Genomic DNA, 11,300 nt, shown 5'->3' with positions numbered 1-11,300 from the left:
CAGGTGTGAACTAAGTGGATGTAGGTGTCGTGGCCAGCAGCTCTGATGCTGACCTGTGCGATGGAGAGCAGAGCTTTTGCTTGGAGGGGCAGTGGTGTTTCCATGCTGGCTGTGGGCCGAGTAGGAAAAGCTCAATCTGTGATTTTTGGTACGAGATGGGTAACGCGAGCACTAGCATCTCTGCCGGCAGCAGGGCGGCTGTGCCGTTTGCACAACGCCTTGGCTTTGAGACGGTTTTAGGTAAGGCCGGTGCGCTGTCGATTTAGCAAAGAGCAGCTCGACTGTTACGAATTAAAAGAGGCGGTAAGCGGGGCCGTAGCTGGCTCTGCTCGGCAAGGTGTGGGGGTGGTGCGGGGCCCGTGCCCCTCCCCGGCCGCAGGCACGGCTACGTACGCCCCGCAGGACAAAGCCGGCGGCGGGGGCGCGGCGGCAGGGCCGCACAGGCGAGCAGCCCCCGCAGGCGGGCAGGGCGGCACGGCCCGGCTCCGCAGTGCCGCGCGCCCACCGCCCACCTCCACCTTTGCAGCAGTAAAATGCAGCACTCGCAGCGCGCATGCGCCCCCCGGCCGGCGCCCCGCCGTAGCTATTTATAGCAAGTGACGTCATCTAGAAATAGACCGCGGGGGAGCAGCGCCCCCTCCCCTCCCCTGCAGTCCCCGCAGCTCCGCCCCCTCGTTGCCTTCCCAGCGCGCAGGCGCAGGCGGCGGCAGCAGCGCGAGGCTCCGAGCCGGGCGCAGAGGCGCGAGCTCCACACGCCGCCGAGGGGACGCAGCGAGCGCGCGGCTGCCCGCTTTGCCGCCGTCTGGGAGCCCGAGGCGCCAACCGTCGCCTGGCAAGCGCGGGCGCGCGGCGCCTGAGGCGAGCCCGGCGGCCGCTGAGGGAGCGAGCGAGCGGGCGGGCGGGCGTGAGGCGGCGGCTCCGTCGGCTTCCCTACTCGCACCGCCCGCGCGTTTCCAGGCGCACATCCCCGCCCCCCCGCCTTGCTCGCTGTCTCTGAGGGGCGTAGAGTGCCCAGCCCGGCGGCCACCACGGAAGCGGCAATGGGGGACCGAGAGCAGCTGCTGCAGCGAGCCCGCCTGGCCGAGCAGGCGGAGCGATACGACGACATGGCCTCGGCCATGAAGTCGGTGAGTGGGGCTGGTAGCGTGGCGGCTGTGGGTCGTACCCAGGGAGGAGTGTGTAGGGTGGGTAGTGGCGGGGGAAGGAGGGAAAGGAAGTCTGGGCTGGCCCGAGGCGGAGTTGGGTCCCGGGGAGGATGCGAGCCGCCGGGTCCCGCCCGTGGCGGTGAAGAAAGGAGGGCGGGAGCAAGCGCCAGGCCGTCCCGCCGGACACCTCGCCACCGTGTGGGGCGGTGCCCGCAGCTGCCTGCCTCGGGGGGAGGCGAGACGAAGCGTAGCCGGTCCACGCTGGACCCGGAGCCCCCTTTTTCCCGTTAAAATTCATTTTTTCCCTCATGTCCCTTCATTCCCTCGCAGCCCTCCCGCTCCCTCGGCGCTCACAGCCCCGGGGGTGTGGCTGTCCCCGTGCCCTCCTCGCCGCGCTCCCCCACCCCGCCAATCCGGCGCGCGGCGCAGCGGTTTGAATGCTGCCCGCCTCGCCCGGGGGCGGCGGGAACGCAGCGGGGCCGTTCTCCGAGTCCTGCTCACAACGGGGACCTTTCTCGCGTACCGCCCCGCCCCCCCCCCCGCCCCCCCCCCCCCCCTCCGGTGGGGACGACGGGTTTGACCTTGGGGTTCGCCTCCCCTTCTAGGGGCGGCTAGGGGTGCCGGTCGGGTGGGATGGCCGCTGCGGCGGGGGGTGTCTGGAGAAACGGCGCATGGCGAGAGGAGCCTCTACTTTTTCTAGACGTTTCTTTTGCCTCGCGATAAAAGGCACGAATTAGGGGCCTCACCCATAAGGATCAGCGCTCTGACTCGAGGGTAGTAGTTGCATCCGTGTATAAAAGCTACCCAGTGCACAGAGAGCATTTTCCAAGCTTTAACATTGCTTTTTTGACTCTTGTTTGTAGGGTAGCACATTCTCAGTCTGTTCTGTACACAGTTGAATACTGAAATGTATTTAAACAATAAGTTACAGTTGCAACTCTGCTTATTTCAGAACCAAGCAATGAAAATTACTTGTATTGTCCTCTCTGTACTGATATATAATAAAATTGCAGAATGATCAAACTTGTTATGTCTAGTCCTTTTTTTAAAAACAAAGCTTTTATATAATCTGGGGTTTGAGTGGTGTTGTTATTGCTAGTAAGCGCTTAGCAGTGTCTTTGCTGTATCTGATTACTGTTGGTTTGTTCTTGCTGATCTGTCCTTCCTGAACACCAAAGGCCCCATGAGGAATCTCTTCCTGTGAGAAGTGCTGCTGTTTAAAGACACGAGATGATTCTGTAGTTTGAAAGAGCAGCTTCAAATGGAATAAGAATCAGTCTGTTTAGTCTCCTTCAGGGACTGTGATGTACGTTGCCTCCCTTAAATGAGGGCAATAAAAAGATACTTGTATTTTGCTGCTCTTACTCGCTTTTGCTATTGTGTCATTGTGAATACTGCCACCAGTCCAGTTCTAAGGCAGCAATACCTATCAGTATACGAAGCACTAGACATGAAAATAAACTGTATTTTAATGATATTGCTAAAATTATTGATACATATAGTAGTCACGTCTCTGTTTATCCCTCAGATCTCTCAATTGCTCATTCTAAAAGATGAAATGGAGAAACCACTGAAATCCACTGCTGCTCTAGAAGACTTCTTGTAGCGGTAGTTAGTAGATAGCTTTTTGTTTTTCCAAATAGCGCTGAGCTACAGTGTATGTGTGGCGCTCTGAACATACATAAAAGAAACAATACAGTCGTTAAGCCTCAGGAAATAGGTAAAGTACATCGAACTAGTGTGTATGTCCAGCTGTCTCTTTAAACTGTCCTAAATACTATGCAATTTTCACTCATCTTGAGTTATAGTATTGTCATCTGTATTAATGAGCTTCTGTGGTGGGGAGAACACTTCATAAGTGACCTGAGGCTTGAGCATTTGTGGAAATTACACAATAAATACTTCAAAAATACAAAAAGTAAAGCTGAATTTAAAATGTAATAGTTTCCTTATTTTAAGCTGTTTGATAATGTAGCATCTATTGGTTACATGGCTTTCACAGGTGCTCACTCTTAACACGGTGGTTTCCAGAATGCTCTTAAGTGTTTGAAGTTGATTTTGTAGGTCTGAGCAGAAGCTCCTATGAAATGTTACGTGGGCCATCTGTTCTCACACAGCTAATACTTCCTTCATTTTCAGAGATTGTCAATAACAGCTATTAAGAGAATTTTATCCGTATAAAATATTAAAATTATCTTGCCACTCAGAGGTGTTAGACTTCCTTCAACAGGAAATCAGTGTTCTCACTCAGATATTTATTCTCGATACAGGTTATCTTGATTTGAAAAGTTGATTTAAATTTTTCTTTCAAAAACCCCTCTGAATATAACACATCTGATGGTTTTTGAAGATGCTATATGAAAGTAGTGTGCTTTCAGTGTAAATTGAAATCTCAGTGATTTAAGTTCTCTGTATTTATCACTGCACATTTACGGTACACAACATAGCCAACAAACTGATAGTTACTCCTAAAGACAAAGACTATCTTAGTGAAAGCATGTTTATATGATTTTTGAGACTGCTGCTGAAGTAAGAAAAAATGGGAAGACTGCAGTTTCAGCTGTCAGTATAAAGCTAGAGAAATGCTTATTTTTCAGTCCTATCAATCCTTTCTTTTAAAGGAAAGCCAGATGAAGTAGAAGTGGTAGCTTAAATAAGGAAAGTACTGCTCAATAATACAGTTTTTTTGTTGCTGTTAAGCTTCTTTTTCTTGAAAGGATTCTAGTATTTTGGCTTACAATGTGTAGACGGGAGAGGAATGTTAAACCTCCACTTAGTTTGCTATTATAAGTGAGTTCAGTTTACTTTTTTCCAGCCAAATTTATTTTAATAGAAAATACAATCATATGTAAATGTGTCTCTGAATGGCATTCTTCCAAGGGGTGTGGCATTCTCATTGCATTAAATGCTGCTCCAGGATTCCGACTATTTGAAATATAACTCTACATGGTAGGTAAGAAAATTACTTCTCAAAACACTGGGAGAGGATATGCTCTTACTGTAAGTGTTAAAGATTCTCTCTTTGTGGAACAAGTACTGTAGCATCGTGAGACTACAGCATTGAGTACCTTTGTTGTACATCATTCCAGTAATGGTTAAACATCTTAGCTGTATAAACCCCTGGTATTTCAGACAGTATTAATCCTATTATGTAGCGCTCAGGACCTATATTGATTAAAGAAGTCTTGGAATGATATAAAGTTTTTAAAGCAAAAGAGCTTGAGGTTCTAGTTTAATTTGTAGGCTTGATCTGTCTATATAAATGGACTTAAAAGTTTGGGATGTTCCATATTTTTAGTATAGGATCACTTTGAGTTCTTCACATCAGTGTCTGGGTTTGGGTTAATGGGGTGTGTAGGTTAATGTGTGTGTAGGAGGGGGGAATGAGATGCCTTTACTGTAAACAGTATCTTCCCCTGCTGTGAGATTACTTCCTTAACTGTGGTTGTATACAGTAAATCTAACTGTAGAACTTTGAATGCTTCATATAAAATACTGAAGCCACATCATGCAAGAAACTGATCTGGTATTTAAACCAGTCTGGCTTCTATTTTTTAAAAAATTCTAGACTGTATAACTTTGTATCAGGAGAGTTTTAGTAGTTAAATCTGACTGTACTGGCTCAGGTAAAGTCATTTTTTGGAGCAACTTGCTGGGAACTGCTGTAGCTGTGACTTAGATGGTCTGTCTAACAAAGCAGTAACCCAGTCACATACGTTCAATTGACCTGGGTCAGTTCTGCTAGGTAATCTGTGTCATGGATCTGCTCTCAGTTGTGGCATCTTCATTTTGGTGTGCCTTCCATGTGAAAGGTAACTTGGCTGGTATGGCCTTTGTGGGATCACAGACATGGAAGTAATTTCTGAGCTGATAGAGTACTGCCATGCTCATGCGCATGTGCAATTAGCAATTCCAGGGTTGTAGTCAGTATCTTACATATACTCCCATTTTTTTCCCAGTAAGGTATACCTGAAAGTATTTTAGAAATAAATGTTTTGGGACCGTATTCTTTTACAAAAAGCAGACTGTCAGTCTGAATGAAGACTGCTAGCAGATCATAGTTCAGTTGCATCATTTGCCTCAGGATTTAAAATGGCTCCAAACTTAAGTGCGTGTGTGGGGGGTGTCTTTGTGTAAGGAAAGTATGAAGTAACACCTAAGTAAGTAAATACTACTTTGAAGTCATTCATACTACAGGTGGCGTATAAGAAAGTGTGTCTATGTCTAAAACATAAATTATCGCAGTCCCAAGATCTTTTCTATTAAGGAAGGGCTATTATTAGAATGGAAGGTAGTAAGAAATAAATTTCTTTCAGCATTTCAAGTTTTCTTTTTTTCTGCATCACCCCTGCACGTGAAGGGGAATAAGTCTGGTGTTACCTACTTTGTTAGTCTATTGGAAATAGCTAAAACAGTAACAGCTACATAAAGGTCACGTGCTTTCCTTTGAGTCTGGATTCCTGTAATATTGCTGTTACACCAGGGAGGTAGATGTGATTTTTAAATAATCTACATAGCTAGATAGATCTTTTAGCTAGGATGAGGAATAATTTGCTGTGGACTTGAGTTAATGGTAGCTGCTGGTTCTCTTAAGATACATCAGTAACTTCTGATACATCATGAAGCTAGTAGGTATCTCTTCAGCATGTTGAATTAGCTTTTCCTGTTAGTTTTTCCTTTTTACTATAAGGAACGGTTTCAGGGTGTGTTTCAGTCAGTCTTGGGGAATTAAGTTGTACAGCAGTCTAGTGATGATCTGGAATAGTCTCTTAATTAAGTCTCTTATCTCTTAGATAATTTCTTAAACAAAACACTGAAAGTAACATTTTTTCCACATATTAACAACTGTTCTGCAGTTAGTCCTGAGAGATGGCTTTCTCTTGGGCTTTTTTTGTTGTGCTTTACATGAATGTACCTTGAGTATTCCTTGCTGTTTCTCAGTCTTGCTTTGTCAGGATTCTGTTAAGTCTGGGGCTTATTGAGATTTTTGGCAAACTTGGTACAAGCTGATGTAACAGCTAAACATTAACTAGCTAGTCTAAATATACAGTATGAAGATGCTTCGAAAAGTTACACTGTGTTTTAAAGATTGCACTGTAGGCCAACTTATAATACAGAATGTGGGAGTAAAGACCAGTCAAGGTTACCAAAGTTCATGCTAGCTAGACTTTACAAGATCCTCCCTCTGTTAATGTGATCTTCAGAAATTTCTGCAAATATCTGTTTATCAGTACTTGCATTGAATTGTGGCTGTGATTAGGGAAGGCTGGAAGGCTTTTCAGGTGTGGGTTGTCTGCAGTTACAGTGTCTCCTGTGCAAGTGGGCTTTGTAAGTCAGCTTCTTCAGGGTAGGTTTTATGGTACATTTTCTGCAGTTAAAAATGAGTAACACCAGAGGAGATATAATAGACTAGAAAAAAACTTGGAACACTCTTTGAAGGCTAGCGATAGTCCTGTAAGATTGTATTTTCTTTCTTGTGGAAAATGGTGAAATTTGAAAACTGATTAATTTATCTCCCCTTAAGTAAATACACCAGCTATACAGCATAGTAAAAACCTAGGGTTTAGTACTCAAAATTTTTTTATGCTTCCCAAGACATTTATGTGCTGCAAAATGCCATTTTGGTGCTTTGAATACACAGAAGACATTTGTCTAAAAGTTCATATTAGAAAGTTTAAGAAGCCACCTTAAGGAGGTAGAAGAAGTAATTATAACAAGGCTTAGGATAACTGCATTACCTTTTTTTAGTTATTGAATACTTAAATACCAAAATTTAGTAGGATGTTTAGTTTGAAGCTGAGAGTAAATAACAGGTGATAAATGGAGGATGAGGCGACAAATGGAGGTGATGATGTATCAGGTGAAGAATTAAGATGGCTGTGGTTGTGCTCCTGTAGCTTTTAATTTCTTTTGTATGGAGTCTGAGCTGCAAAGCCAGGAAGTGGTATTTCTGTTACTACTGCCCCAATAACTCTCATCCTCAGTTATTTTTGTATCTTGCGTATTTTTCCATACACAGTTGGGTTTTTTTTGTGGGTAGTGTAGCTCAGTAGTATATCAACAGATCAGGATTATTTATTTTTTTTAATACTGTAAAGATCATGAAGATGGGAGAAAAAAAAAAGGATTTATTTGTATGGTTAAGTGATACTTGCAAGTTTAGCAAAACATTATTGACTCCTTTTGATCAATCACTGTGTTTGCAATGAACTTTCAAGCAAAGTCCTCCAGCAGTGCAGAAATGACCAAAGGATAATCTTCTTTGGTGGATTTCTTTATATTTGTAAAAGTGAGTGCTGTCCTAATAGACTGTAGGAAATAAAAAGCTCTTAGCTGAGCCTTTACATTTTGAGGGTGTTAATATCTTTATTAGAGAAGACGATATAGATGGGCCATAGTAGAGATTGTTGAGGGAGAGATTGTTGGGAGGATGTTGATTGGAAGCTGTGAAGACGTTTTGAAGATGTCATTGGCGTAGATTCCTGTGCATTTCACCCCCTGTAGATCGTCTCTAATTGTATTAGGGCAGGTAGAATAGTGTATCTTTTGGGAGTTCAGGTTCCTGAGCTATGGGGGAAAGGCATTTTGGAGATAAAACTAATTGACTTAAAATATTTTAAGAACAAAACCTAATTTGAAATTAAGCTCTCTCTAACTGTAACAGTTACAATTGATATAAATTATTTTTTAGACTTGGAAAGATGCATATTCATTGGGTGGTTCACTGGTTACACCAGCAGTCTCAGAATAGTATAAATATTTGTGACTTGATTATTTATATTATGTAAGTAATTCGTTGTGAAAGAAGTAATTAATGATTTTAGCAGTGTCTGAGCAAACACAAGTTTACTTTCACACCAAAGCACCTATTCTTAGGATTCTAGTGTTCTTTTAATGCAGTGTGCTTAAAGTAGCAGAGTTACACTTTTTCATCCTGATTCCTGTGAGTTTAATTTCATGTTTGTAAATCTGCAAAAGCAGAACAACTTCAAGTGGCTATGTCTGATAGGTTTTATTCTCCTAAATTAACGCAGCAAGTGATATAGGCCTAAATACAATATTAGAAGTATTACCCTTCCCTGTCACAGCTTTTTGTAGTAGAAATTTGGAATTGATCATGGCTTTTTTTCTTGATTTTTCTGTTCTGTTTCTATGCAGTTTCTTTCATGTCCTGTCCCTGAAGGTTGTCTGCAGACACCAGTCAGCAGAAATCGGGATAACTTTTCTATTACATTGTAAAATTGCTCACTAGGTGACTGAAAGAAAACTATGAAACACTAACTTCATTTGTACTATGCAGAGCTTAATCATAATGACTGCAGCGCTTCCATCTGCTGTCGAATGAAAGCAAGCAGCAGAGGAAAGAAATGCAAGGACTGCACCAGTTTCCAGTGTCTATGCTGTGTTCCAGATTCATAAAACTGATATTCTAGGTACCTTAAATTAATCATATAAGTGTGTAGTCTGCGTAATTATAGCAGACTTCCTAAAGAACTTGAGCCTTCCTTCTGAGAATGCTTCTCCATTACACAAGCCTGACTCACTTTTATTCAGTGAATGTGCTTTGCAATGGTTTCTAAATACCTATTCCATTGCAATTAAACTGGGGTGCTCACTCTTAAGTCTTAACTGCAGAAATGGTTTTAAAGTTTGTGTTACAAACTAACTCCTGTCTAGAAGGAATTTGGGGATCTAGAATTGAGTCTTGCACTTCATGATGGAAGTATTGAAGTTTGCACGCTCTTCCTTAAGACAAACCCTTTAAATTTTATCTTCGTCTGTATTTTCAGGTAACTGAGCTAAATGAGCCTCTCTCAAATGAGGATCGAAACCTGCTGTCTGTAGCCTACAAGAATGTAGTCGGGGCTAGACGATCTTCCTGGCGCGTCATCAGCAGCATAGAGCAGAAGACTATGGCAGATGGGAATGAGAAGAAGCTGGAGAAGGTTAAAGCCTATAGGGAGAAGATAGAAAAGGAGCTTGAGACAGTCTGCAATGATGTTTTGGCTCTCCTAGATAAATACTTGATCAAGAACTGCAATGACTTCCAGTATGAGAGCAAGGTCTTTTATCTGAAAATGAAAGGGGATTACTACCGCTATTTGGCAGAAGTTGCTGCTGGAGAGAAGAAGAACAGTGTTGTGGAAGCCTCAGAAGCTGCCTATAAAGAGGCTTTTGAGATCAGCAAAGAGCACATGCAGCCCACTCACCCAATTAGGCTTGGGCTGGCACTCAATTTCTCGGTGTTCTACTATGAAATCCAGAATGCTCCTGAGCAGGCCTGCCTTTTAGCCAAACAAGCCTTTGATGATGCCATAGCAGAGCTGGACACACTAAATGAGGATTCCTACAAGGACTCCACTCTCATCATGCAGTTACTTCGAGATAACCTCACTCTGTGGACGAGTGATCAGCAAGATGAAGAAGCAGGAGAGGGGAATAATTAGAAGGCTTTCCTCTGATCCCTCTTTCATCCACTTCGCCATCCCCATCATCACCAATATTTCCTTGCCACAGTCACACTAAATATCTAGTGCTAAGCATATCTGTATTGTACAGCTGTTCAGATCTGCTGTCCACTTCAACAAGAAGCAGTTTCAGATGAGTCTTCATGGGCATTGATGGATTAATTGGTTTATTGGCTCTATTTATCTTAGTTGCACTTGAGCAGTGCAGAAAGATGCATAGTAAAGGAGGCATTTTAGTTTGCCTGTTGATCAGAAAATACGGGAAAGAATAATGAAAGCGTTGAAGATAATGAGATTCCAATTTAATTTTTTTCCCATTTGAAATGAGCTGACCGTTCTGTTAAGCAGTACATTTTGTGCATGCAGAGTAAATTAGCCACCCCAAATTTTTTTCAATGAAAACAGTTAAGCTGATGTTAAATGAAAACCCAGTTCATCAGTTTACAAAAAACTGTTTGAAATGTGAGATTTCAGTAGCAATTTGGGTTTTTTGCCTCTGACGTGCAGTTTCTTTTAATGCAGTGCATCTACCGAAGAGTTTTGATACTTGTAACCTTTTGCAGTTGTTTTGAAGAATCATGAATTTATTTTTTGTAAACTCTTTGGCTGTTTAGTTGTCTGTGTATTCTGACAACACTATGTCAATATTAGCCCATATTAAGATGGATAACTGAGATGCCAGACTTCTAAATTAAATGTTTTGGAATTAAATGAATAAAATAAAATGCTGCTTCGGGGATGTTATGTCTCTATAAGCTGTCCTGTCTTTTGTTCAGAGCACAGATTGAGTTACCTAACATCACTGATGGGTTAAAACATACTTAATCAGAAGTGTAATGAGAAGTTGCCTCACATGCTGAACAAACAAAATAAAAACCAGTATGCTGAAAAGAAGGAAAAATCAAACAATCAAACTGCCCAAAACACCCACAGTCACCTAGAGTGTGATACTGCTCACCTGTGTTAAAGTGGTTTCTGAAGGTGGTATATTTAGTTACTTGCGTGGTAGAGCAGTTGTAATACAATTCTGCACAGGAGCTGAGAAGTTGTAAAGGACATTACTTGTCATACCAATACAGAGATTTCTGTCCACTCTTAACTCCTAAAACTTTTTTTCCTGAAGTCCTAATCACCAAATCGTGTTTACACATGAAAATCCTGGTAACTTTATTTCATATTTACCTGCTTTAAACAGAAACAGTATTTGTTCTTAAAGAATTCTTCTCTGTTCTAGTCTAGTTCCCCAAGCATGTTGTGTTTTTTTCTCTCCCAACAGTTAGTGTATGTGTATATTTATTGGTTCAGTACATACTTCTGTAATTATATGTTACAGAAGCAGGAAAATTTAGCTGTTATTTGTCACTGTACCCAGGCTGCTGCTGGCACCTGACTTAGCTCAAGGGTCATTTAAGTTCTCATTTATCTAAATCTATTTTTCTTAGATTTGTGCAATAAATATCACAGGTCTGAATACCCACAATTATTCATACTTTTTAAAAGCAGCACACAGGTTATTTTTCAGTATCTGAGAGATTAGAACTTTTAATGGTAGATTTTGTGTATTCATTCTGTTGTCTTCTAGATGAAGTTAGAATTACTACATCAGTAAAGTTGGCAACAGTTGAAAGGCTAATGCAACATCTGAAAAAGATGAAAATACAGATCCTTGATGTTGTGCTATTGTATA

General features: G+C 42.4%; 1 protein-coding gene across 1 annotated transcript; it reads left to right on the top strand.

Moving 5' to 3' along the window:
• The first annotated feature begins 679 nt into the window (after positions 1-679).
• Positions 680-10,362, top strand: YWHAH (tyrosine 3-monooxygenase/tryptophan 5-monooxygenase activation protein eta). The gene is made up of 2 exons (XM_005233246.3): positions 680-1,127; positions 8,936-10,362. The coding sequence occupies exons 1-2, from the start codon at positions 1,041-1,043 to the stop codon at positions 9,590-9,592; spliced, it is 744 nt and encodes a 247-aa protein (XP_005233303.1). The 5' UTR covers positions 680-1,040; the 3' UTR covers positions 9,593-10,362.
• The last annotated feature ends 938 nt before the right edge of the window (positions 10,363-11,300 follow it).

Source organism: Falco peregrinus, chromosome 2 (genome assembly GCF_023634155.1).
Source record: "Falco peregrinus isolate bFalPer1 chromosome 2, bFalPer1.pri, whole genome shotgun sequence".
In the NCBI taxonomy this organism is placed as follows: domain Eukaryota; kingdom Metazoa; phylum Chordata; class Aves; order Falconiformes; family Falconidae; genus Falco; species Falco peregrinus.
The sequence above is the reverse complement of the archived record's forward strand: the minus strand, read 5'-3'. Positions and strand labels throughout refer to the sequence as shown.

What these genes read in the sequence shown, in the direction of transcription:
- YWHAH (XM_005233246.3), top strand. Translation starts at nt 1,041, where the DNA reads ATGGGGGACCGAGAGCAGCTGCTGCAGCGAGCCCGCCTGGCCGAGCAG. An exon ending in TGGCCTCGGCCATGAAGTCG is followed by an intron (nt 1,128 to 8,935) that starts GTGAGTGGGGCT and finishes CTGTATTTTCAG; the next exon opens with GTAACTGAGCTAAATGAGCC.